General features: G+C 42.6%; 1 protein-coding gene across 8 annotated transcripts in view; it reads left to right on the forward strand.

Annotated features, from left to right (window-relative positions):
• AGAP1 (ArfGAP with GTPase domain, ankyrin repeat and PH domain 1) overlaps positions 1-27,129 on the forward strand; it is a 319,948-nt gene that overhangs the window by 171,990 nt on the left and 120,829 nt on the right. For all 8 annotated transcript variants that reach the window (XM_061379186.1, XM_061379187.1, XM_061379188.1 and 5 more), the window contains one exon: positions 17,275-17,379. In XM_061379186.1, coding sequence (XP_061235170.1) covers positions 17,275-17,379 — 105 coding nt within the window. The remainder of the gene's footprint in view (positions 1-17,274; positions 17,380-27,129) is intronic.

A 27,129-nucleotide genomic window follows, 5' to 3' on the forward strand; every position in this document is an offset into this window, starting at 1 on the left:
GATCTTCATCCCAGAGGCCATCAGGCAGTTTGTTGTCCTGTGCTGTAAGTCACTGGAGGCTCGTAGCTCAACCACACAAACACCACAATTGCAAAGAAACAGCAAAACTTGCAAAGAAACATGATGAAAGAGTGCTGACATGGCACAAAGGGAAAAAAGGGATTGACACTGAGGAGCATTCTTAGGGCTGTGGAAACTCTGAAGCGATCCTTTGCAATGTTCTTCTGCATGCTTTTTTTGGTGCATATTCATGACTTTGTATTGAAAAGGTCTTTCTCTATTTGCTGGCAGGGCTTTCTTGATTTCCACTTGAAAGTAGTGGGTGATGTGTTTGCCAAATGTGTGCTAAGTGCTTTCTAAGCACTGCCACACTTAGACAACATGATGTGAAATGTAACCGCCATTTTATGACTTAAATGATGTTAAATGTAGTTAATTGGAAAAACTTTTAACTGCAGAGAATTTCCCTATGAATAGCCTTCATAATAACCATCTCACTATAAAACGCAAAATGCTTTGCTCACAAGGACAACTGTACTATAAAGGTGAAGTGTATTGATCAAATTACCTGAGATAATAAACTTCGGATGAATAACTCCTCTATTGATGAATGGCAGAAGTCTTCCTTTCTACCTCATACTGTTAGTGTGATGGGAAGGCAATTGAGAGAACAGTATTAAGAGTGTGGGGTTGTTTCAAGCATAGTTTATATTTTTAAGTGAAATAGCTCCGTGAAATTGTGGATTGAAAGTGGCATTGGTTTTTTTACTGTTTCTGTTACTGTTTTGTTGTTTTTAAGCTGTAATTTGTTCGAAGTGTAATCATCTTCAGATAAAATGTTATAGGACTATATAAAAGTGAATATGTAGATTCACAGAATGGTTTGAGTTGGGGAGGACCTTCAAGCTTATCTACTTCCATTTCCCCTGCCACAGGGCAGGGACATCTTCCACTAGACCAGGTTGCTCCAAGCCTTATCCATCCTGGCCTTAAACACTTCCAGGGATGGGGGAACACTTCCAGACATGGGAAGAGACTTAAAATGGTCAGTACATGCAAGAACTTGAAATACTGAATAAAGAGTGAGCCATGAGCTTTGTACACGTTAATGAAAAGTGAGGTCAGAGCATAACTGGATTCTGGTGATGGAGATGCTCCTATCAAAGAGGGGAAGAGTTTAGGGGCCCAGAAAAGGGGAAGAAATGTGGTAGAAGGGAGCTTAAAATCAAACGAGATGTTCTGGGTTTTGTTGCTTAGTGTATGCTTGTTCCTTCGCTTTCTGCTGAGTAGGTATTTCATGGATTTATGACAATTATGGGAAAGAAAAGCAAGATGATGGGTGTATCTGCCTTTTTTTGTAGCAACTTTGAGGTTTGGGTTTGAGCAGAAATGACAGCTTCCTAGGCAACCTCAGATGCATAACTTGGAATAAACCTAATGCCGAGCTTCTTGTATCTTTCAGAATACAAGCAGAAAACTGTGGTTTTATTCAATATACAGTAATCATCTGTATGTGCATTTATGGGTGAAGAATAGAATCATAGAATGGTTTGGGTTGGAAGGGACCTTAAAGATCACCTAGTTCCAGCCCCCCTGCTGAAGAGAATGGGATGGCTTTAAAAAACTGATTGATGTTAACAGTTTGGAATATCCTCAGAATTGCTGGTCAGAGAGACAACTGAGTATTCAGACATGCTTATTCTTGAAATGTAGTATATGAAATGACATCAAGTAAAAAAGACTGGAAGTTGAAGAGAATTAGGAGAAGCTGATCAACTGTAGTATTAGTATGTACAAAGTATAGAAGCTTTCCAGCTGAATGCAGAAGGGGAGCAAGGAAGTGATATGAAATACTAAAATAATAATTGAGTTTAAAATTGGTTATGGTGAGGGAAAGTATGGAATTGATATTCCTGATAGATGCTCAGGGTGGAAAGAAGGCTGTATTATTGTTTCACACTTCATCTAGAAGATTGCCAACATTGACTTGGCTACTAAATGGGATTACAGTGTTTTCTTCTCAAGTGTTTCAAGCCTCTAGCAAAGCAGCCTTTACTTATAGTTGCATTTCTCCATGGGATAGGCTTTAAGATCATTGGACACACAATTCCGATTGAAGTTTTTACATTATGGAATGACATGTCTTACTTTTGACAGATTTTTATCATCTTAGAAAAGTCTCCAAAGACTGAACAAAGCGATCCAGTACTTACTGAAGGTCGCAGTCAGATGTCAGCAAGATAAGCAGGGAAGGGAACCAGATGCAGGAGCAAGTTTCAGAAGAGAACATTGCCACACATAAGCAGCATAGGAGAGAAATGAACCAATGGACTTTATCATTCAAATCCAAGAACATAAGTATTAGTAAAATAAATCCTTTTTATTTAAGGTAATAACAAAGACCAAATAATAATAATCAAGACCCAAAAAAGCGTTCCAGAACTGTTTAGATGAGACCCTCAGTGCAATGGGTTAGTGGTGGCCTTGGCAGTGCTGGGGAATGGTTGGACTTAATGATCCTAAAGGTTTTTTCCAACTGAGTTGATCCTATGATTGTATGATTAGTTTTAAATACTATCATATACTTACGTCATCATAGTGAAGAACTTGCATAATGTCTGTCAGCTGGTCTGATTGTTTTACTATGTTTTCTTATGTCCTTTGGTGTATACAGAGTAAGAACAAATGACCTACAAGTCCGTATGTCTTGAATGACCCAAAATGCCATGTCCTGTAAATATTCTTTACAGTAATTTGGAATAGGACTTGGTGTAAGACACAAAGCTGGGTATTCTTTGAAACAGTTCTGAGACAATGTAAATACCATGAGAGTGTGATCACCTTGTTTCATATGTACAGAGACAGATATAGATACATACATACACATATATGCGTGGAGACTTCATAGCAGCCTTCCAGTATCTGCCTACAAGGATGCGGAGAGAGACTCTTCATCAGGGACTTAGTGATACAACAAGGGGTGAGGGGTTTAAACTGAAACAGGGGAAGTTCAGGTTGGAGGTAAGGAAGAAGTTCTTCCCTGTGAGGGTGCTGAGGTGCTAGCATAGGGTGCCCAGAGAAGTGGTAAACGCTCCATCCCTGGCAGTGGACAAAGCCTTGAGTGACATGGTCTAGTGTGAGGAGCCCCTGCCTGTTGCAAGGCAGGTGGAACTAGATGGTCCTTTCCAATCCAAGTCCAATCCATAGATATATATGATCCTTTCCAATCCATAGATGCATATGATAGATATATATATCATTCATATATATATATATGAAACCTCCATATAAAAAGAAAACTCTAGAAAACTTTATCCTGTAGAAATGGAAAAGCGAGAGCAGAGGGCAACCAGAGTGCAAGAGGGATTTGAGAATATCCATGGATTCAAAAGGTGAGAGCAAGTCAGGTCTGCAGTCTTTGGAAAGAGATGAAGAGGAGCCTTCTTTTAATGGCCAGGATTGATTCTGCAAGGCTGTTTGAGCTTATGTCAAGCAGGACGCGAGGGGGCAAGAACTTCAGCAGGAGGAGAGGCCAAGCACCACAGGAATGCATGTGGAATCCAAATAGCCACACAACAGACGTTTTTAATACATTACATGCCAAATTCAGTTTGATTTATTAGCAAGTGTTAGCTTCGCTAAGGGCTTTTAGAGTTCATTCCTTATTCCAATTCAGTTTTGCTGGTTACCCTCAAACTTTGGGAGAATAATATTTAGTTGATGCCAGCAAGCTACATTGTTAGCACCCAAAATTAAAAGCTCCATTGAAAATGTGAACTAGATCAGAAGCCCATGGAGGCAGAAACTTGGCTGTGAAAAAGAGGCTTTGATGTCATAATGCCTATTGTTTAATGTCTTTTAAATGCCAATGCACAGCATGGAGGCCTGGCCCTCCCATTGTGCAACAGAGGGTGCATTGGGTGGTAGAGGGGGGGAAGAAAGGAGAACTCTTCCATCCTGTGAGCACAAAGTTGACAGGTATGGAGGTTTTTGGAGATCTTTTTTAGGGAATAGTGCAGTAAAGGGTGCACATCCAGAGCGAGCACGTTGTGCGTGCAATGTGTGCAAGAGAAAGTTAGCAGTCAGTCAGGTTTTATCTCTTAATGAATAGAGACTGCTGAAGTAAGGGTTAGGTAATTGAGTTTATAATTAATTAGCCATAACCCTCATCAGATAAAGCAGTTGTCGAGATTTTTTTTTTATCTCCTTTCTCTCCCCAGGGCCTGCCCTTCTTTGTCCTTGCACTGACAGCCAGCACTTATCTTAGGCCTTCTCCAGGTCCATGCCCATCAACCCCTCCTCCCTTGGGCTGGTTTTTGGTGGTCAGCCGAGGCTCTTATTGTCCTGTAAGGCTCACAATCAGCCCGGCTGTCGGGTGCTGGGATGATGAATTAGCAGTAGGAGTTAACATGGAGGTGAACTCCAGATTGGACTCGCGATAGCTCGCAGAGCGGCTTGTGTGTGTTAGTCACTGTCCCGGCGCTGATACGCTGCTGACACTTTGCAACAAAGAGGTTAAAAAGGGAGATTTAGTCAAAGAAATGTCCTCGGGAAGTTCGGATGCGTACAAAGAACCCTTAATTTCTTCTGCTGTGCAATTCACTTCAACAATGCTGAGAAAATAAATGAGATTTTTACGCTGTTTCTTTCAGTGACCTTATCTCCCTTATATCGTGGGTTGAACTGGGTTGCTTGCAGTAGGGGTAGAAATTTTACACTTATCTTAAAAGCATCAAGATTGTAAAAGGTGTCTGGTTCTGTCTGCCCCTTGAGCTAGATTAAGGGGATTCGATGTCGAACTTATCCTCTTTCAAAGCATCATCCTTTTACAGATGTGTTGGAGAAAAGGAGCTTTCTTGCTGTTTACAGGAAGCATGTGGCATGGAGCTGGTTTTTATAGACAGGTTTGCCTGCTGGAGAAGAAAACTGGTAAAAAACAAGTTGGTTTTCTTTTCATCTGGAGTTTCTTGCATTAGAGGTGAAGTCTCCCATGTCTTACAGTATTGAAGATGAGGCTTCATCTGCTTGTCTTCAGCATCAGGCTTCAGATGAGCACCCTTTCACTTAAGGTTTGGGTGAAAAGGGACATTAAAACTCATCCAGTTCCAACTACTGATGGCAGAACAAGCCTGTTCCGTTTTGGAATAATTGCTTAGCAACTGTCCTAGTGGGTCTTCGAACCTTGCAGATGCTGTGTTGCAATGCTTGTGGTTTGTGAAGCCCCTCCAGTTCAGCCTTCTCGTGACAGCGGGTTGGAACTGGATGAGCTTTAAGGTCCCTTCAACCCAAACATTCCATGATTGTAAACCAGCACTGATACTTATAGCAGCTAATCCCAGAGTATTATGGGTAGTTTAGCCTTTGAGCAATCCTGTTGTGCTAGAAGTTTATGATACATTGCCTGTAGTTGTCAGATTTCTGCTCTTTCAGGGTGTTAATTGGTATCAAATCTCTAGGATTCACTGTGAGGTCCATACCATTTTGGTTTGCCATTTAAACACTTGAATTGTGATAACATTTTACAGGGTGTTCTGAGAAATGCCAGGAGCAGTGATGGAAACTCCAAATGGTAAAAGCTTTTCTCATAGAACCATAGAATCCCAGCCTGGTTTGTGTTGGAAAGGACCTTAAAGCTCATCCAGTTCTAACCTCTGCCATGGGCAGGGACACCTTCTACTAGAGCAGGTTGCTCCAAGCCCCTGTGTCCAACCTGGCCTTGAACACTGCCAGGGATGGGGCAGCCACAGCTTCTCTGGGCACCCTGTGCCAGCGCCTCAGCACCCTAACAGGGAAGAGATTCTGCCTTAAATCCAACCTGAAATAACAAACTTAATGTGGTAAGAGGAGATTTTGAATGCCTGGATTTAAGATGTGCCACTTTGAAGTCAGTGATAAGCCAGCAAAACCTTCTGCTTTAGGCAGCCTGGATAAAGTTGCAGAGATAATTCAAATGATGACATATTTGCAGCTCTGTTCTGTTCATAGGAAACGGACCTGGAAGGTCTCATTGAGAGAAAGCTGTGATTTCCTGAGCCACAAAGGTGCCTTTTTCCCCACTCTGGTGATTTCAGAGCAGGGATTGACTTCTCTCAATTGATTTGATCATTGCTTTTTGTCCCTTGTAGAGCTAACATGGAAATGACAGAGAAAAGGAGTCCGACTGACACACCCGAGTGCGGGATGTTAAAGTTGGTAGTACCAAGTATCATTATCAACCGTAATTGACAAATAATACCCCTCATAAATACTGCCAGTCTTTTCAATTAGTTTTCATCTCAAATCCGGGATGCAAAATGATGGCCTGTCAAGTGACAATGGATGACAAAAATTAATAAATTGTCTTCTAAATAGTATGGACACTTAAGAAAAATTGGGCAGCCAATTTAGCACAGCATGAACCGGGGGGAACCTTTTGTACTGTTGCTGTGCCACTAATGTTGTCTGGGTCTTTATTAATGGTGCTTGGCTGCTGCTGACAGTTTTGTTGCTACTGGCAACTTTCTTCATTAAAATTAAAGCCAGCGTCAAATCCCATTAGCTGCACTCTGGGTACCTTGCATTTTTATTTATGTATTTTTGTATTTCTCTTTGCAAACACGTTGTTTTAGCTATGGAAAGTTGGAAAATATGGTTAAAAATTAGCCTTTTGTCTTGTCGGTGGCTGATTGCTTAACTAAATAATGGATTCTGTTATTTTGAAGAAGATTGTCTGCAGTGTGTTAGAACATGCCCAGTCTCCAGCCAAGGAACTGCGCAGCGAAATCCATAAATGATCTTTTATAAATTACCTTATCTGAACACAGTGTTCTTCTGCATCGCCTGCAAGCTAACTGCTTCTCACATACTCTCTCATAAAGCAGTAATAGCCTCTGGAGGGGAGCAGCTCACTTGCGTGGTGTTCTTCTGTTGCCAGTTCAACTAAAATATTGATGATGTTAACATACATGCTTAAAATGGAATGATCAACATGTGTGAAAGACTGCTCTTACAGGGAAAATAGGTGGCGTGTCTCCTTACTTTGGGAAGAGCGAGTATCTTTGTTTCTGGAAACATCTTTTGGCTTTCTGCTTTAAAAAGTCCCGGACTGACTCCTTCAGACAGAAGTCTTCATTCATAGAAATACATACATACATACATCTCCCCTCTGGCAGCTTAAAGTCATTCCCCCTTGTCCTGTCCCTATAGGCCCTTGTCCAAAGCCCCTCTCCGGGGGGCTGGGAGATGCTATAAGGCTTCTCCTGAGCCTGAGTGCTGGATAACAGCCCTTACTATACCTGCTCTCGCTACAGACTATTCTAAAACGTTAAAATCCTGAGTGACCAGTGCATTAAATTACCTGAGGTATATCAAAGCAATCCCTATTCTTTATCATGGATCACACATAGAGTTCACCCTGAATTTAAGGCTTCACATGGAAAAATCTGATGTACTGAAATGCCCAAGCAGAGCAGTGCCTAGCCATGTGCTTTTATTAATGGGATACAGTTTGTGGAGCATCACACTTTGCTGCCAAGTTTTACATAATAGCCATTCCTAGGGATAGATACTTCCTAGGGATAGATAGAATTTAGTCACTGTCACCTTCGTTACAGCATCTTGTATTAATTATACTCTTCTGGCTTGCAGGCCAGACCAGCCTAGCCCTTTTCTGATACCATTTGGGCATGAGCCAGCAATCCAGATATGTACCATCTTCTGATAGATGGAAATGCCTTGTGAAATGCAGAATACGGCTTGGGTTTACATCACTGTGATGGGTTGGGTTTCCATCTGGAGCACGCTGTAACATGCTTCTGTGTGGGCAGGGAGGTAGGACAGAGTCTTCCATCAACACCTTGGGTTTGCTTCTATGGCCATCATAATGTCCTTTGATTCAGGAAGTAGGAAGTGTGATGGTTCTTCTTATGTCCAAGCTTTGAAGCAGTAGCACCAGGAGAGAGGGTGAGGGAGCACCAATGGGGTTGGTGCAGAAAACCAGCAAGCGGCTCCAGATGCTAGTATTTTCTGATGGGACTGTTTTCCTATCAGTATAAATAGAGCAAGTGTTGGATACAAAACACAATTAAATGCTCACTTTAAATAGTTGTATTTGGGAATAATCTTACATGGTAAGTGAAAAACAATTAACAGTTTAAATGGTCTTTTAAAGAGATGCACTTACAGCAAATCTTACACTAAAATAAGTGCTGCGTGGCTCAAATCTGAATTTCAGTTCAGCTGCAGTGTAGATTAAGTGACCCTATTGTTCTCAAGAATGGATACTTGATAGAAAGAAAATAAACTGGTGACACTGAATTAGCAGCCATCTAATAAATCCAAGTTGTGCCTTGGCTTTTCTGCTACATCTTCTTGGTTTAAGAGAATAAAAAAACCGGTGTCAGTAGTTAATTGTTGACTGAAGCTTAATATCTGTTGAAGCAAATGAGCCATGAAATATACTACATAGAAAGTATTGTATCTGGAGTGATTTTAACATTAATACAATATTGCCTTTTTTAACTTGCTGACACAATATGCAGAACCCTTTATTTGGGAACTGCACTGATTAATGCTAGGCTTGGTAAGTGGGGGCGTGGAGGAGTGTGTGCTATATGTAAGCCAGAGCATGCCTACACAAAACTACCTTGGTTTGCCTCACAAGTACCTGTTTGAGCCATGTTAAGTAAATTCTGGGTTGTCTGAAGTTATTGCTTCAAGATACCTGATAACAACCACCTTGCTAAAGGCACTGATTTATAATTCCTCGGCAGAGTTCTTTCAGATGACGGACACTGGCAATGTCTCCTGTTTTGCTCACTGTAATTTCTGTAACATCAGAGTAAAACCCTGTTTACTCTGTTAGTGACAGCAGCAGCTTTGCCTTTTTGCAGTAACGACCTAAGTACAGAGCGTAATAAACCTGTATTTGAAAGTTGTCTTTCGATTGTACCTTTAAATCCTTGGAAAGGTTTTCACTGAGGTTCAGGGTGGCATGGTAGATGTGGAGGTACTTTGGTATAGAAGAGCCTTCAGATATACTCAGCTATATCAGCAGTAGGACAAGTCAGGGCTTGCAGTCAGTGTTTCTGTATGTGTGTGTGTATTCACATACACCTTTGTGTGATTTTTTCCTTGGTCTTAGGAGAGATAGGATGGAGGAGATGGGGTGTGTGGGTAGAAGATTGATGGAGCATCTTTACAGCTCACTGTGTCCTGGGAGGCTGGTCACATCATGAAGTAGTGGTCCAGGCAGTGTCGCTACCTATCCAGCAGTGGGGTCATGGGTTCTGACAGTCCTGTGACCAGAGCACAAAGGTGTGAAAGTAAAATGAGGCAATGAGGAAGTAGATGAATAATGAGAAGGTTGCCTTCTACTGTAGAGGAAAAGAGGGTGTTTCTTATCTTATCCCAACCAAAGTTGAAGGACTCGGAGGTCCAGCCATTCAGCAAAATGAGGGCTAGTCATTTTGATTAAAAAACAAAATTGTAATATTTAAATCCCATTCTAGGGCAGAGTTTCTGAGGGCTGCTCACGGAGCCCTTTTGGGGCCCCAAATTTCCCACCATAATGTGTGGATCCTTTCTGCACAATAACATGGAACACACTTTAACAAAAAAACACATAGAAGACACACTTTTTTTCCCCTTTTCCCCTGCCAGTGTTCTTGGGTTTGTTATTCAGGAGATGCTGTATTAAATTGGATTTTGTGTCCATCATTATTAAAATGTGAAGTGTGTCGGTCACAAAGCATACATTTCAGGGCAGTTAGCTGAATAATTCTTTTCTTTATTATCCCAAATTACTGCTGAGCTCTGGAGAGGTGAGCAGTTTAGCCAATTATTGCCATTTGAGCTGGATTTGTGGGTGATTAGCTCCTGGTCGAATTCAGTCCTGGCAAGGGCTTTGAAGCCTTCGCTTGTGTGATTTTCACAGCAGTGAGGTAGGAATAGACGCGGCTAATGACAGGAAGGTCGTGTGGGTGATGTGACCTGTGAGGGGGGGGCTCGGGTTTAGCAAATAGGGCATCCGCAATAACAAGTGTGTCACTAACCCTGCCGTGCATAATCGGAGTTTTATAGGATTGTTGGAGATGCTGACAGCTCAATTAAAGTGTAACCCTTTGTACCATATACCCTGGCAGAATGACAGAAATATTACCAACAAAAAAGGGAGGGGGCCACAAGGGAACTGGTTAAAGATCCAGTAGCCTTTTTCTTTTCCCCCCTTCATCGGAGCCTGCACAGAACAAGCCGCAAAAAGCATCCATTTGTGAAATAATAGGTTGTCCAGGGGAGGGGTATGGTGCCAAACATGGCTACAAAAAAAAGCTGCTCTTAAGTGGTCTGCCTGATGTTTCTATGGAAACACTATAGTATCAGGATAGAAAGTTAAAATTGGGTTTTAAGCTTTTCATGGCTTTTCTCCCATGAACCCCCTTCCCCCTCCAAATCCCGACTTTATATAAAATATGATAAAGAGAATTTCAGGGTTCGGGGAATGGAGCACTAGTGTAAGGAGAGCCGTATCGTCTACCATAGAAGTAGTGATGCCTGTGACGATTCCTTTCTTTATCTGTATAGCATACACACACCCCCCATAAATTCTCTGTTTGTTTCTGAAGGGAAATAAATGTTTTGTTGCTTCTTTTTTAACCCCGACCCTTCAGCCATCTCTGCCACCAGCGATGTTTCTGCTCTTGAAGCCTTTTCCAAATGACCCGTTCCACACAGCTGGGTTTGCTCGCAATGGATCAGTTTCCCAATGTTGTTTTTCCTTCTAATTCCAGTCTAAGCAGCAGTGTTTCAGTGAGGCGGTTGGCGTGAGTGCTGACTTCAGTTGTGGGCAGGGTAGTTAGAGCTCAGTGCGTGGTGCTGGAGCGAGAGGTAAGAGTTCAATCGGAGCCGATCGCCGCCAGTTCCTCTGCTGCTGACTTAGACCCCTTGGCATCAGCCGCCTGGTTTCTCCCACACTAAGCTTAATGATTTGCATCACGGTGCATTTCACATCAGTGCTGACGATGGTGTCAGGGAAACCACAACTGCCAATGCCAAGGGGTTAATAAACCGACTACTTGAGATTATTAAGGGCTGTGATTATTATCTTTTCACCAGGCCAGGGGAAGTGGAACAAACCTCGTAATGCGACAGAGATAGAAACTACTGTAAGGCAGGAAAATATTGTGACTTACTAGGTGCTGTGCCTCGTGCAGAGAGGTAAACTGGGTTTAGAGTGGGAGATGTGCCATTCCTTTAAATATAGAATTGCACTGTGTAACACATTTGGATTTAAACTCTGTAGAAAGGACGTAGAGATGACTGCAGAGTACGCAATGTGCTCTTGGTTTTATAAAGTCTAATTTTAGAAAGAATCATAAACTGGGGCTAACGAAAGACTGCCCCTTTCACAAAGCTTGTCAGACTGAAGGAAAACTCAGGAACTGTCTTACTGAGCATCGGTGTCCTTCAGCTGAATGTCCTGCATTGTCTTCTCATGCCCTGTTTGGGTGTCTGGCCTATTATGGTGGCAGACAAGAGCAGCTTTGGACTTGCAGTGCTTTGCCAGAGCAGTGTGCTTATTGCTCCATCTGGATCCTGCAGCAGGGGTGGATCTTCAACATTCCATTCCAGTTCTTCTTTAGACAGTGTTCTTGCATGATCATCTTTTTGCCACTGCATAAAGTTGCTCGTTAGTTGGGTGAATGTGACATACAGATAATGGTTTCCTATCCTTTAGTCCCCACATCGCAGTGCAGTTGTCTCTTTTCAACCACACCATTTTTGAAGTACAGTGAGTAGGTTCCTGTTCTCAGCAACATCCTTGAGGAATCCTTGTCTGTGCCATGTTGGAAGTACATACCCTACCTTTTAAAAGCCCTGCAGCTGCAAGCCAGGGAGTTGTGAATGCCTCCCTTTAAAGTTATTTGCTGCGTGTCAGGGGAACTTGGGCATTACCTGCTCTTGGTGGGTAAGGTCAGAATCGGAGGCTGAGTTGTTGGAGCAGTCATTAAAAATAAAACTACAATAACAGAAGGCACTAAGCTGCTTTTTCCTATTTACCATGTTCTTAGTGTGCCTGGCTGCAGTAAGAATACATGGAGTCTTTCAGGGGGTTTTGCAGTGTTGTTAGATACTGAAGTTGAAGAACCTTTAAGGTTTTCTGTTTTCAGATCTCTTTAGAGGCATTCCATTTTCTGTAGCCTTTGGTTTGTGGTTCAGCTGGTCCCCAATTGCACCCTGTTACTATAAGAGATGTTTACTACAGGTTTCCAACTGTAAAACTAAGAAAGACTCATAGCTAATTGACCAACGTTCCCTTAAATTTGTGGGATATAAATAGTGAAGTTTGGAAAATCAAGAAAACAAGTTACATTTGTATGGAAGGATTCATAGAATCCCAGCCTGGTTTGGGTTGGAAGGGACCTTAAAGCTCGTCCAGCTCCATCCCCTGCCACAGGCAGGGACACCTTCCACTAGAACAGGTTGCTCCAAGCCCCTGTGTCCAACCTGGCCTTGAACACTGCCAGGGATGGGGCAGCTGCAGCTGAAACCTGTTACAGTTAAATTCTGAAAGCAGAGGAGATCAACTAAGAACTAATCTCCCATTTGCTATTAGGACAAGCGAGACCAGATGCAGTGCTGCTGGCCAGGCTACCTAAAAAGGGCTGGTCATGCAGTCCTGGAGGATTTACCAGCATTTGTTCATGATGTTGATAGATTTAAAGGAAGCGAATGTTTTATTGTCCAGAATTCGTGTGTAACAGTTCATGATCCTGGCTAGGAATGGTTGGCCTTGCAGCTCTGTGAGGGAGGATGTTTCTGATGAGTATGAGGCTTTTCTGTTGTGAAGAGGATGCAAATGATAGGGCTGTCAAAAATTCATAGCATTGCTGGCTACTAATCACAGTTATGAGAACTGAAAACCTGTGTGGAAATTGAGCCATTTAGACTTCTAATGATTAAATGCAAGGTTACATATTTCATTTTGTCAAAATAACCTCGTGATAACAGGATGGGGTTGGTTAAAAATTAGGGGAAGAAAAAAACCTGCATGATGGCAGTACCTTAGCCTTGGCAGTGGTGTGCACTTCTGAAAAGAAATAGCAACCGAAGTACCATACTATCTTTTCCAGAAGGTTCATTTGTACTTGGCATTGCCAAGAAAAGCCGAATGTACCAGATCCTATTAAAACAAGCAAACCAAAACCAACCACTCAAAAACCCCACAAACAAGAAAAATCCAACCTCCAGTCAAGTGCTACAGGAAATGGAAAACCATGTGCTCGGTTAAGCCATGATTACTGTATTAATTATACTGTTTGTGAAACCCTTTGTATCTTGTGGCACCTGGAAAATCCAGAATACATGGGAAAGTGGCAAAGTATGTTATTCCACACCTGGGAAGTATTTAAGTCTCTTCTGCTACCATCTATCTGAAAAACTCAGGCAGCTGACATACCAGCATGTTTCATGTTGCTTAATAAAGCAACTTCGTGAGGTCTCTTTCTTAAATGTTGATAATTTGCTACTTAAAACCTGAAATATTTCTCAAACCCCAAATTGTAATTGTTTCACCATTTGTCTTCATTTGCTGTTTAAGCAAGCAAGGTTTATAGCTCATGGGAAGGCAACTGGAGGGGTGAGATTTAACCAATTACTGTGCATTAACATGAACTGCGTATGTTATGTGTAGTGGTCCCTTAACCCGTGTTGAGTGTTTTGCTTCTTACCTTAAGACCAATCAGGCCTACACTGGTGGCTTTTCATTAGCTGCTCCTGCTCTCGCAGTAATGATTGGGATGCAGAGCCTGATGGCAGTCTGTAACTTCTCCTGGTGCCCTGAAGCTCAACAGCATAAGCAGATTGACTCAGTTAGGGCCCCAGTCTCTAACAGCAAATGCAATCAATAAATCTTTGTTGGTAAATAATTGCTATTGAACAGAGTTTTAATATAAATTTATGAGTGGTGTTTTATCACAGCTTGAGGCTACGGCAAGCCACTGAGTGATGGATTTCAGATAACACTTACATTCATTACATTAACTTTGTAAGTTATTTAAAGCTTGTACACTTAACATTGCTTTTGGCTTGCAATGACCTCCTGGGACTAGACGTGGCATACACATTACTAATAAAGAGCTTGCAGTACGTACAGACAGTTCCTCCATCGCTTTGTGCGGTGATGCAGTTCCTCAAGCAAAAACCCAACAAGTGAAGTTTGTGCACTCCGCTTGACGTCTCTTTCCTGTGGCTTATGAAAAGTACAAGCTGGTGCAGGCTGGTAGGAGAAACGTTCCCCCCGTCAGACACAGGATTGGCAGTTTTGGAGGGGAGGTGGTAAAAAAGTTGAATTTGAAGTGTGAAATTCTCCACAGTTCGGAGGGAAATCAGAGGTGTTAAATTCCTAGTGTTGAGTCTGGAGGCTTTGGGTTAGCTGGACCGAACGGCAACAAGTGAGAGATTTCATACACATTAGGAGAAATAACATTATCCAATTAATAATAATCTGAGGCAGAGATTATTGGGAGGTATAAATGTGTATTTTGAAATGGAAGTTGATTTACTTCATCCCTTACTGCATCGCTTGGTGACTAAATGTGATTTCTCTGGTGTGCTGTGTGTACGTAGGGGCTGCTTGGCTGGGACTAGAGATGTGCCCAAGCTACCTCTAAATTGCCTTAGAGGTACCAAAGGTCAGTGGGACCATGTCTCTTGTGTCCTAGGTAAGAGTATCTGATATGACTTAAATGTAGACATAATGTGACTTGAAGTGAAGGGCTTCTTCAGTTATTTTTTTCTAATAACATTTCTTGTCATATATGGGCCGTCTATTGGGTGGTTTTTGTTGTTGTTGTTGTTTTCTTGGGGTTTTTTGAGTTTAGTTACTGTTAAAGTGCATTTGTAACTGATCTGAACTCCCATACTAAGAGCATCTCTCTGGACCATTCTAATTACCCCAGACAAAGTGGTAGTCTGTCTCCTTGGGGGAAAGAGAAGTGTGCTTTATGGTACATAGGCTTCTGCTCTGTAACACCTTAGGCTCCTTGTATTGGGGGTTGGAACTGGATGATCTTAAGGTCCTTTCAAACCCTAACTATTTTATGATTCAGAGCAGTTTCCTCTGGCAGATACTTTTCATTCTCACCTGATACAAAAATCTATTCTTTTTGCCAAGGTAGAGCATAAGGATTGGGCAATCTGGTTTGTTAGTTAGGCATAAATAGGTACAGCATCCCTGTTTAATGCTGAGGTGGTGGCTTTTTTACATTGAAAAGCAAGGTGTGAAACCTCATTTTGAATCATTTTCTTCATTTCGATCCAAAACCTGAATTTCATAGTTCACACCTTGAGAGCAGCGAAACTTCTGTGTAGTAAAAATCATGAAAATGGTGAGTTTGTACTATTTATTGGAGTTATAATTGGCATGAACTGAAAACTACCTGAATCATGACATGTCTTCTAGCTAGCAAAGGGCCAGTTAAAAAAGGGGTGAAATACATATTTTTTGCCTTTTTAAAAGGTGTGAAGAAAGGCTGTGGGGGGAAAATCACTGTTGTGATCTTCTGATCTTTACAGCTTTTTCCCCATTAAAAGGTCTGAAGAACAAACCCTGGCAGGGAAAGAGTAATTTTTGATCCCCGCAGCACAACCATAACTAGAATTGGGTCCCCTAAACACCAGCAAACGTGCTGCAGGTGAGGTATGAAAGATGGGAAAGGTGAAGCGACAGAGCACCTACTATAGATAAACACACATGTCAAAGGAAGGAATAAGCTTTCATTTTTTAATAGAAGAAAACAATGTCTAAGCACTGGAAGACAGTAATTGGGATGTGTGAGACGCGCTCACGGAAGCTTTTGTAAGACAGTGTTACAGAAACCCCATTCTCTCTTGGAAAAGTTTGAGTCATAGCAAAGAACAGCACAAAACCCCCACACTGTCAGGAAGTTTGGAGTTCGTACCACTGTGTCAGTCACTCATCCAACACCAGCTTTTCTTTACGGGCCCATCCACAGGTTGCTGTAACTTGGGAAGTGGTGTTCTCTGAAGCACTATTCAGAGTGTGTGGCCAGCAACAGTTGTGAACTTGGGTTTTCCAACTGGGTTCATCTGTCTGGTTGCAAAAGGAGAGTTGTTGGTTCATATGGATTGTGACAAGGGACTGAAAACATCCAGGATTTCCCTCTCTCTGGACAAAGATAGCATAACTTGCTTTCAAGGTTTTTTAACCCACCTTGACCAAAACCAACTCCATGGGAGCTGGAAGCACCATACTTGATAGTTCAACTATCTATGAACTATTTTCTTATTTCTGTGGAAAATTAGAATGGAAAAAACTAATTTTATGGGGATTAGAGAACTAAATTTGTATTGATTTAGATTTATGATGTGGGTTTATGATTTAATGATATAAATCTGTCTTCCTTTATTGGAACTTGATCTGTGGATCTAGTGAGGTAGGTACTGTACCTAGTGTCTCCACTGGGACATTTCAGTAGACTTTCAGTAACCCAAGTACGGTATGAATTCATTGGGAACTACCTTCTAGCTTGTTTTTTCCTAGGGAAGTGCATTGCTAAAGCATGGCTTCCTTCACCACTCACACCGTGCTACAGCATGGTTTATTTTGCTTTTCTAAGTGACTTCCTATTTTTAAGCTGAGAATGGGTTCATATGTAGAAGTAGCCCTTGTCCATGTGAACACAATGATGACTTTATCTCGACTGTAGATTGTTAGCATTCATCACTAATGTTTAGGTTGAATACAGTGTGTGGGAAGGTGAGTCACCTTGCCCACCTCTTTCATTAAGTTATCCAGAATTTACTGGGAAAACTTTGTATTTGGCCTGTTTCCATTTTGTTGCACTTGCCTGAAATTGTTGTTGCTTGGTGGAATGAATAGCCGGTAGGATTTCCATTGCGGTGGTACCTTACTGCAGAAGGGAATGAGAACATACAAACCTGTGCTTTTCCAACATAAAGCAGTCTGGGATTCTGGGATTCTCTACCTGTTGAATAAAGCCAGAGCTGTTAAAGCCTTTCCTGTTTACTTTGCTTGCTTTATGAAAGCCTCATTTAGAGCTTTTCCTCCTAAATCACAAAACTGAAGCTGCCGAGGGAGCAAACATACACCCTGGGAGAAGCAAGGGAAAGCAAGCAACTTGCAGGAGAAAGTTACTAGAATTGTTGGCAATGATATTTATCTCTTTCCTTGTCTTCAGTAGCTGTGTGTTGGCAAGAGTGTTGATGGTATTTGTAAGAGTATTAATGGTATTTGTTTCTTTTCTGCTCTAATAGGGTATGCTGCTAAAGCGAAGTGGCAAGTCACTGAATAAAGAGTGGAAGAAGAAATACGTGACGTTGTGCGACAATGGTGTGCTGACCTACCATCCCAGTTTACATGTGAGTACACCGTGCTCTCTGAATGTTCAGCAGCATCAGGCCCTTATAAAGTAGTGGAACTAAGTGTGTCTGATGTGGTTTTGTTGAGCCCTCTTTGGTGGAGGAACTTTTTCCTCTCTCTTCACTCCCCCCATCTGAAAAAGGCATAATCTGAAATAAAACTCACTGGTGCAAGGCTGAATGCAGTCAAGTTCCTTTGAACTCCCTTTGCCTCTCAAGAGATGGTATAAACCTTTATTTTGTGCTGATGTTTTTACAGACTTGATTCAAAACCAAAAGCATTTTTTCAAGAAAAAGTGTCCTAGCTGTAGTAAAGAGTGAGGAGAGTTCATGTATTTGTGGTGTGCAGTGGTTATGCCTCGGTTTGAAAATGGCTTAGATATTAAAATACGTGCCAAAAAACTTCACACTGAGGCATCTGTCATTGTCTCTGGCCAAAGATCTTGTCTGTTCCTCCTCAAGGAGTGCATAACACATTTTGGGGGTTTGGGGGTGGAAGGAGCACAGTGATCTCTCTCAGAAGTGGCCCACCCCTTCTGCCCCAGCCACGCCAGCAACAGGAGAAGTGAGCTTGTTCCATGCCAGAGCACTTCAAAAGACAGAGATGATGTGGGGACTCCAGATCTTGAAAGTCCCAGGGGATTGCAGCTCCCTCCCTTGCTCTGTACTATAGGCAATGGTAAAATAGGACAAAAAATATGGTGTGACCCTCACAAAGATCTTTACAATCTTAGCTGGGTTTGTATTTTATCATCATAATACACAGGAAAACCTGAGAGTAGCCAGTTGTAACGCTTTTAGGAATAGTTTCTAAACCTATTGGTCATTTTGACCTCTCCTGGGCAATTTTTCATTAAAGAGTGAAAAATCAAGGTTTTGATCAGATGCATTTCATGGGCTCATAGGTGATATGAGGCTTACAGACCTGCAAGTGGAACTGATGCAGGGAGTTTCTGCTTTAGATGGGTGTTGTCTGAGGAGCATGGCCACTTGATGCTGTGCTTGCACCAACTTGCTGTTCCCTGGCTGCGGAATATTATCACTTTCTCTGTCCTGACCCAAGATTTCATAGTCTCAGACCCTGACTAATAATGCTTTGCTATAGTTGCTGATGTTACATCCATGTCTCTTAAAAGCAGTTTAATGTTAGATGACAGCTAACTTCAAGGCATTGCTGCTTTCTATCAGAAATCCTGTCCCTCAGCTATTGGGTTCTGGAGCAAGGTTTCTAATGTTCCTTTTAGTGAAACTGGGCAAGTCTGTCCTCTTTGGCCACTCTTAATGCCTTTAAATGTTGGGAATTCTGCCATCAAGTAGTCTTGAAATACCTGAATTGTGCATTGGTGTTGCTCACAGAAGGGAAGCATGGGTACTGCATGCTCCCCATGGAGCTCCCACATGAGTTTCCCTTAGGTTGGGTTGGCCAACTCTGGGTCATCAAGCAAGGAGGAACAAGCTGCCATTGTTGGTGTCCAAATCCCTTCCTTGCTTTGTGGAAGTGCTCCTTTGTTCCTGGCAGTTGCTGTGCACGTGTTAGGTTTTCATTGCCTCTTGCAGACAATAGAGTACTTCTTCTCTGAAGGCTTCCCTGGAGCTGCTTAGTGTCCCCCAGAGTGAGACTCCATTGAGATTAGAGGTAATTACTTTGAGATTAGAGGTAAATCCATTGGAGATTAGAGAGAATCCATTTAAAGAAGAAGTAATTACTAGCCTGTAATTGTTTCCCTCTGTCCCCCCACCCCAATAAAAAGGTACATGGCTCCATACTTTCATTCACTTCCTTAGCTTCCATTAGCTCTCCTTGCATAGATCGGAGAGGTATTAACGTGCTGCTTTTCCTTGGCTGTGCATGGGTAGGTAGTAGAGCCTTCTGTTGTCTTTAGCCTTCACAGAGTCACTGTGCTACATACTGTCAGTGGGCTATTTATTGTCATTTAACTGTTGTTCATATACCCTGCTGAGCATTCTTCACCCATCGGGCTGTAGTAGTATGTGAGTAGCATCTTCTCTGCTCTATGCAAGCCTCAGTGGGAGGAAGAGGCAGAACTAGATTGAAGTCAGTTGCACTCCTGGCATAGCTTGTACACAACTTTATAGGCAGGAAAGTCAGAAGTTCCCCTTGGGTATTGCTGAGTGAACGAAGTGAATGGGTTTTCCCCCAGACAGAACTCTGACAAAAGTCAGACCATAACCGCCTGCATTGGAAGAATCTATTATAATATTTAATGGCTGATAGGGAGCCCTGTGTTCAATATTGCTAGAGGTTTGGCCAGAAGTGGCTCGGTTGTCTCTGATGGATGTGTTCAGTGGCAGCTCGGGCATGAAGGCGGTGTTTTAATACAGAGAATATGTCCTTATTGCAGAAATCAGTCCTGTCATCCTCCTTGAAAGGATTGGCTACAAAATGAAAAGATTTGGGGTGGGGAGTGAAAAATCAAATGAGTACTTTCTTACAGAGGAGGTGTCCCTGGAAGGGTCAGGCCTGTTTGGCAGGGCAGCATGTTGAAATGACTGCTGTATTGTGCCAGCTAAATGAGTAACTCCTAATGCCACTGGGTTGACGTTTGACACAATAGCTAAATTCATATTCTTTCTTTTCAAGAAAGTGGGGGGAGAGAGAAACGGGGAAAGAAAAATACATGTACATAAGCACCCTACTGTTTTCTGACTTGGTCATGTCAGCTTTTTTCAAGAGCCTCAAACCTTCCCGTCCCTTGGGATGCTGAGGAGCTGTGCCGATAGAAAATGGTGGGGATAATGAGAGAGAACTTTGACCTGCAGGCTTCAAAGTTCACCATAGCTACCTATTCATCTTGTGCTTCTGGAGTATAGCTGTTGAGTGGATGACTAAAATTCTGGCTGGCAAATTCAGTATCAGCCTCCCCAAAGGGACCGGTGGGAATTTGTCTGGGCATCTCTTGGCTCTTAATGGCAGAGTGCCATGCGCAAGGGCTCCCAAAATGCATTCACCAGGGTACCTGCTGCGCAGCATTGCATCCTGCTGCTTTAGCTAATCCTTACCCTGATAAATAACTGATGATGTTACACCACTGTCTGCCTGCCAGAGGGTTGCCATCATGCTGCAGGTCAGTAGATGGCAAAGCTTTAGGTGTGGATGTCCATTTTCTGCTCTTGAATCCCTATCGCCACCAATGCCCCTCATTCATGGAAAGAAAAAAGAAAAGGCACTTTCTTTCCCTTTTACATTTAATCTGTTCTAGGTTTGATTTCAAATAAAAGCACAGTGCTGTTACACCTTATAGGGGAAGAACAGCTTCTTGAATACATGAGGTAGGTCTGATATCCATCTGGAGCACCCCTGGTATAGAAAACCTACATGGTGATGTTGATTTTTGCTTGCTGAGGTCTGTATCTCAGCAGTGCTACTCTTATTCCTTGTTCCCACCCTCAGTGATATGGTTTGATAACCTCCATTGAGCTGTGTAGGATTGTAGCAGTTATAGGGGGTACAACCTGTCTTTGTCTCCTTAAGAAGTGTGTGGATTCACCTGGTCTGCTGTCTGCCCAATTCATCTGACACAGCCACAGTTTCAAACCTCTTCTTTGAAAATAGGCTAGATACTTAGGATATTTAGGTTAGATATAAGGCAGAAGTTCCTCCCTGTGAGGGTGGTGTGGCCCTGGGACCTTAAAGCTCATCCAGTTCCAACCCCTGCCACAGGCAGGGACACCTTCCACTAGAGCAGGTTGCTCCAAGCCCCTGTATCCAACCTGGCCCTTGAAAAGGGGCAGCCACAGCTCCTCCGGGCACCCTATGCCAGTGCCAATGAAGTATTCCATCTCTCCTTATTTTTAAGAGACCACCATGCTAGGTGGGCTGTGTGACATCTCTGTGCATGGCTGGGGTAGTCTGACAATGGAGCTGGGGGTTGCTTTACCAAGGAGCAGCGCTCACCTTCATGCTTATGCATAACCCCCTACAGCCATTGCTTCGGTTCAGCCTTATTTTCAGGGTTACCTTACCTCAGGCTGTTTAATAGCTCCAAAGTGTGGTGTTTGTGTTGCTTTAATAGAAATATTCATGCTCTTACATATTTCTCAAATACCATTGTGTATGCCCTTTTTCCCCCTCTCTCTCTGTTTTTCCTTCAAAGGAATGTAAAGCTGAATATTGGCTGACTCTGAAAGCCATTCTAGCTGGCCTTTCCATGAACACCTAATCCTGAAATCAGGCTTCGGTCAATACATATTTGAACTGACAAAGAGATATGCATGTGTTGTTTTTCGCACAAGATGTAGCTCTGCCTCCTGAAAGTGTAGTGATCAAAGCAAATCCTACAGAGCAAAAAAGAGGATACAGTTCGAGTAGTGATGAAGATAAATCTGTCTGAAGCGTGTGTAAAGTTATTGCATCCATTAATACACCTAAAACATTGGTTGAGATAGAAAATATGAATTACAGGGACAGTTACAAAATACATGTACAGTAATTGCTTATTACAGCTGAGTTGATGCCCTGTTTCTTTGCCACTCAACGTGACTGGCCTTTTCATCAAAGCTGTGTTTAGATCAGCATTCTCCTTTCTTACATTTCATCTAACATCCTGAAGATGTAACAGAGGAAAAATCAGGTTGGGAGGAAAACTGAAGAGCGGATGGGGAAAATAGAAGCAAAAATGCATTTGCCGTCCTTAAGTGAGGCCTATCATTTGGGATAGGTGTCAAGGCCAGTTATTTTCTGTTCCCCCCTCCGGGTTTGTGGCTTTTCAAACTAGAACGAGTCTTGCTTGAAAGTGCCATTGCACCTGCCCTGCTCAGTGTAAAATTAGTTTGTAGTTACTGATGGTCAGTCAGCAAACTACCCTGGGAATTACACCAAATATGTAATGCCAGGCACTGGGAAAGGAGAAGGAGACTGATCACTCACAGTAACTTCTCACACTCACTTCCATGACGTCTTACAGATACTCCCAGGTCACAGACGAGGCAAACAGGTAGCATTTTTGTTTCCAAAGCATTCATTTCAGAGGGCATGACAAGATGTATCATGTCATTAGCGTAGGATATTGTGACAAACGCGGTACTGCTATTGCAACGCAAACTTGCAGTATGTAGTGGGGAGCAGCAGTCATACATTTCAGTGTCACATCTGCCCTCTGTTCAAAAAGGCAGGACAATTTTTGGCTTCAGAATGAGTTGCAATTTAAATGGCAAAAGCCAAGCTATTAATTAATCATGGGGCTTTATAAAAGTAGAGCTTCCTGTCCAGCAGAGCTAAGTGCTGGGGATATAAATGCTTCATAAATTACTCAGGATGGTAAAACTCTGATTTGTCTTTTACAGCAGTTCTTGTTACAAAGGCTGAGTGAGAAGTGAAGTGCAGACAGGAGGATTTCCTTCCAATGTGACGAAAATGAGTGATCCATTTAAAACAAACACAAACATTTGGGGAAGCTGCTGTTGCGTTGAAAGTGTTGCCTTGACTTCTGCCCGCCTGCAACACCGCTTAAACTGATTCATGCCACAGTAGAGATATAATCAATGTTTTTTATTATGGAAATGTAATGTTCTAGATTCCCAATGTGAATAAAAGAGAGTTGAGATTACCTCCTTTTTGTCAGGACAGAATGCTTTATGGTGATCAGCGTTTTCCATTCCTCTGTTCTCCCCAGAAGCATTTCATTGCTTTTCTTAAGATTAACTATATATGATGAAGCTGAATGATATTATGCCCATATTTATATGCAGAGGATGGCTAATTTAACAGGCACATTTGATGACTACATTCCACTGTGGCTCATAACCCTATGGTAAGTTTGTTGCCGAGGTCCTTCCTTGGGAAGGTGGCAGTGGACAGGGTGGGAAGCGAGGAGTTTGAGACTTGAGTTTCTTCTTAGGTGTGCCTGTGGCCCCAACTGGAAACCAATCAAGGAGCGATTTATGTTCATTAAGGGCTTGTCAAAACTGAAAAATCTTCTAATCAACAGCAATCTAGCCGAGGCCCCTCAATGGCTGGGAGTGTCGCCTCTGCAGCATCGGCTATTTGCCTGTTACAACTCTAGGCTAGAAATCCACTGATGATTACATTAGGCTAAGCTGCGAAGTAAATGAACCATGTCTTATTTAGGTGCAACTAGCTTCAGTGTAGTCCTGCCCCGCAGGGCACTTTATAGCGTTTTATGGCTTTAAAATTAGTGTAGCTTCCCATTTGCTGCAGGGTGCTGCATGTTATGCCTTTGAACTCAATAAGCAAAGGGAAGGGGGCCTTTTGTTTTTTTTTCCCCACACACAACCCCACCCCCCCCCTTTTCTTCTTTCTGCACTTTAGCAATTTTGTTTTGCATCTTTTCCAGACGGCATTTTGCAATAAAAATGTCTGACTGCCACAAAAGTCAAGGCTTCATCCATCCATTTCCTGGAGGATTGGGGGCTTTGGTCCTTTGGTCGTTGGTTTAGGGCGAAGGGGATTGGGTTTTGTTGTTGCCGAAGGTGAACAATAGGTTTTGTGGGTCAGCTCAGGAAATGGGAATTGTGTTTCAGAAACTAGGCCACCCACCGTTTTCAAATGTCATCCAGATGAGCAGCCATAAACTTCCTTTTCCATAATAATTTCTATTTCACCTCTCATCAGGACACACTATAACAGCCTCAGGAAGCTGAGCCTTGGAAGTGTTTCGTTTGGTTGATCAGTGGGGAAAACCTTCTATGAATGAGATGAAGTTTCAGAGGGACACACCTGAGAAGGATCCTAGCCTGGACCTGTTCCTAATGTTGGGAAAGCCAGGCTGCTTCTGAGAGATTATAGTGGCTCAAAATGAGAAAAAGTGTGATGTTCTTACTTGTGTACCATTACAGGCACTGCTCTCGGAGAGCCTTTCTTTTGTGGTGTGTTGTACATTGGAAAAGGGTGGAAGAAACACATGGGGAGGCTGTCTAGGAGGGAGCAGGTATTTTTCAGAGCATTAGTATTATGACACGTGGCAATTCTGAGATGAGTGGTTTTGATGCAAGCTTTGAGTCTGATTCACCTGGTGCCATGATATAAAAAATACAACTTCAGTCATAGAATGGTTTGGGTTTGAAAGGGCCTCAAGATCACCTAGTTCTAACCCCCTGCCATGGGCAGGGACACCTTCCACTAGAGCAGGTTGCTCCAAGCCCCTGTGTCCAACCTGGCCTTGGAACACTGCCAGGGATGGGGCGTTCACATCAGTGAAGTTTTTTCCTTTATCCAGCTGAGCCCAGCCACAGAAGGCCCTAATTCTTTGTCTTCTGCAGCTTGATCCTTCTGTTTCTCCTTCTTCATGGGCTTGTTTTCCATCACCTTGAAAGTATTTTGCAGTTGTGCAAATTGAGAGGAGAACCTCTGCCTTAGGGACACAGGTTTGTACTCCAGCTTTGCATGCAGGCGGCAGTACAAACAAGCCATGGGGGTTTAGTTCTCGAGGTACTGACTGATAAAGCCTATATTCAGTAACTCAGCATTCATACACAGTTTCTTGCTTAATACACTAATAATGAAATACTATGGGTTTGAAATACAACCTAGGTATTAGGCATTTTGTGTGTGTGTGATGGAAATGACCATCATTTTTTGTTAGACATTTGAAAATCCTCAAACTCCATGTTTTTGATATCCACAGTGTCACCTAGAATGCCAGAGTGGTTTGGGTTGTAAGAGACCTTAAAGCTCATCTTTAACTGAAGGATCATGCTAGGGAGGAAACATGCTGCTACATGCTCAGTGGTCCTCTAGTGAAGTCTAGTTACCTCTAGGTAACTGGGGTAGGCTTGGATGATGTGAATTTGAATCCCAGTTTCATGGAAGCAACAGCTAGCACTTTCTTCTGCCTTTCCCTCCATCTGATCCATGTGTCCTTCTACCCTGAATAAGGGGCTAAGCAGGCAGCAGCAGCACTGAGCTGTGGAAGAAGAGATGTTTGCCTGTTGTCTTTAGTATTCTTGTCCAGGAGGAAGTAGGCAGTGAGCTGGCAGCATCACGTAGCTTTGAGTTCAGCTTGTGGCCCTTGGTGGAGTGTCTTCTCCGGCTTGGAGGGCTATCAATTGTGATGGCAATCAAACATTGTGATGTATTGCATCAAGTTTAATGATTGCTGGCATTTGAAATCAAAAAGGGCCCCCCAAAATAGAATCTCAGAATCATTTAGGTTGGAAAAGATTGTTAAGATCATCGAGTCCAACCATTAATTTATCACTTTGAAGTCTACCACTAAACCATGGCCCTGTGTGCCATGCCTAAAATAGCAGTGTTCATGCTAAATGAATCCCTTGGATTTTTATAGTGTTGTTTCTTTTTGGTAGGTCTGTTTAGAAAACATCCTCATGCCCGTTTGCTCAATTTGCATGTCTGAAAAGCTTCTCTTCAGTTAATTGGTTAAATGAATTTTGGCCATTGTAAGCAGAGAGCTGTATTAAGAGCAGAATGAAAGTCATTTTGCTCTACATTATTCTGTGTTGTGGCACATCATGTCTTTCTTACTCAATTCATTTTGTGCTGCTGTCAAGTACTATTTTGTGTCACCTTCAGTCAATGCAGCTTTTACGATTTTCACTGATATTTTATTCACAGTTTATTTAGTCTTCTAGATAATGGTCAATGGCCTTGAGTAGTCAAATTAACACCTCGGCAGCACTGTATCTGAGCAAAGCTCTAATGGCAACCTCAGGATGAAAAGCAATGAGAATCAACATCGCGAGTGTATCTGTAGGGATTATTGATTGATTGATGTGCTCTGGCCTTAACTGGAAGAGGCAGCATCGCCCCACAGCTGACTAAGATTAAGTTGGCAGTTACTGATAACTGCAGGCCATTACCTGTGTAGTATTTCACAAGCTGGGAGATGAGATGAAGACCTTTTATGGTCCTTAGCTTAAGAAACCATGGCATTCACAGGGTCTGCCATGCTAACCCTGCTGCAGGAAAACGCTGCGCTCTGCTCCGGCTCATACCAGCCGTTGTTGTGAGAATTGGAGACGACGTTGATTTGATTCAAGCACTGCCCATTATTCCTGTAGGGATCTCTTTGGGACAACTGAGGCACTAATGGCTTGTCTCCCCCCCGCGGAAGGTGGGAGCCGTGTTAAGCTGTGCTGCTGTCAGCAAGCTGGGAGCTGGGGGTCTCCCCACCACAACTCTCAATTGCTAGCAGGTTTCTCTCACTGCACCTCATTTGCATCTGGGACATCAATTAGCATGTTTGTTGAGGCTAATTGAATGAAACTCAATCATAGCTCTTAATTGCTTGACTATGTGAAAAGAAATCACATTAATGCAGCTAATTAAGTGTATGGCAATAGATGCAACATAATTAGGAGCGAAATGTAGAAAACAAGCGCTGGCGAAGGCGCCGGCGCAGGGGTGCGGGGGACCGGGGCGCTGGCTTCTCCTGTTATCCACATGTTTGGGGAGGGTTCCTTTGCTTTTGCTGCTTGCTTTTCTCCTTTTTTGTTTGGGGTTCCCCCCCTCCCCGCATTGTTGAATGATGAACATGGACCAGTTAAGAAGAAAAATGCAAATGGATTTGCAATTACTACTTTTTCAAGCTGTTGAGGGGCAGAAGATGGCACTTCTGGGGTGGCCCACTGTTGAGTGGGCTCTAGGGACTTGTTAAGTGCTGTTTAAAAGTACTTGGCTTTGAATTACCCTCATGCCTTGTTAAAGGGTTTTTTTCCCCTTTTTTCTCGGATCAGCATTTTCTACAGCTAACATCTAGGGGAGTTATATCTGTAACATTTGCATATCAAAATCAGGCTTGCTGTCTTCTCTTT

This window comes from Neopsephotus bourkii, unplaced genomic scaffold, assembly GCF_033783945.1.
Source record: "Neopsephotus bourkii isolate Nb327-2 ecotype Australia unplaced genomic scaffold, CSIRO-AGI_Nbou_v1 NB_1768, whole genome shotgun sequence".
Classification (NCBI taxonomy): Eukaryota; Metazoa; Chordata; class Aves; order Psittaciformes; family Psittacidae; genus Neopsephotus; species Neopsephotus bourkii.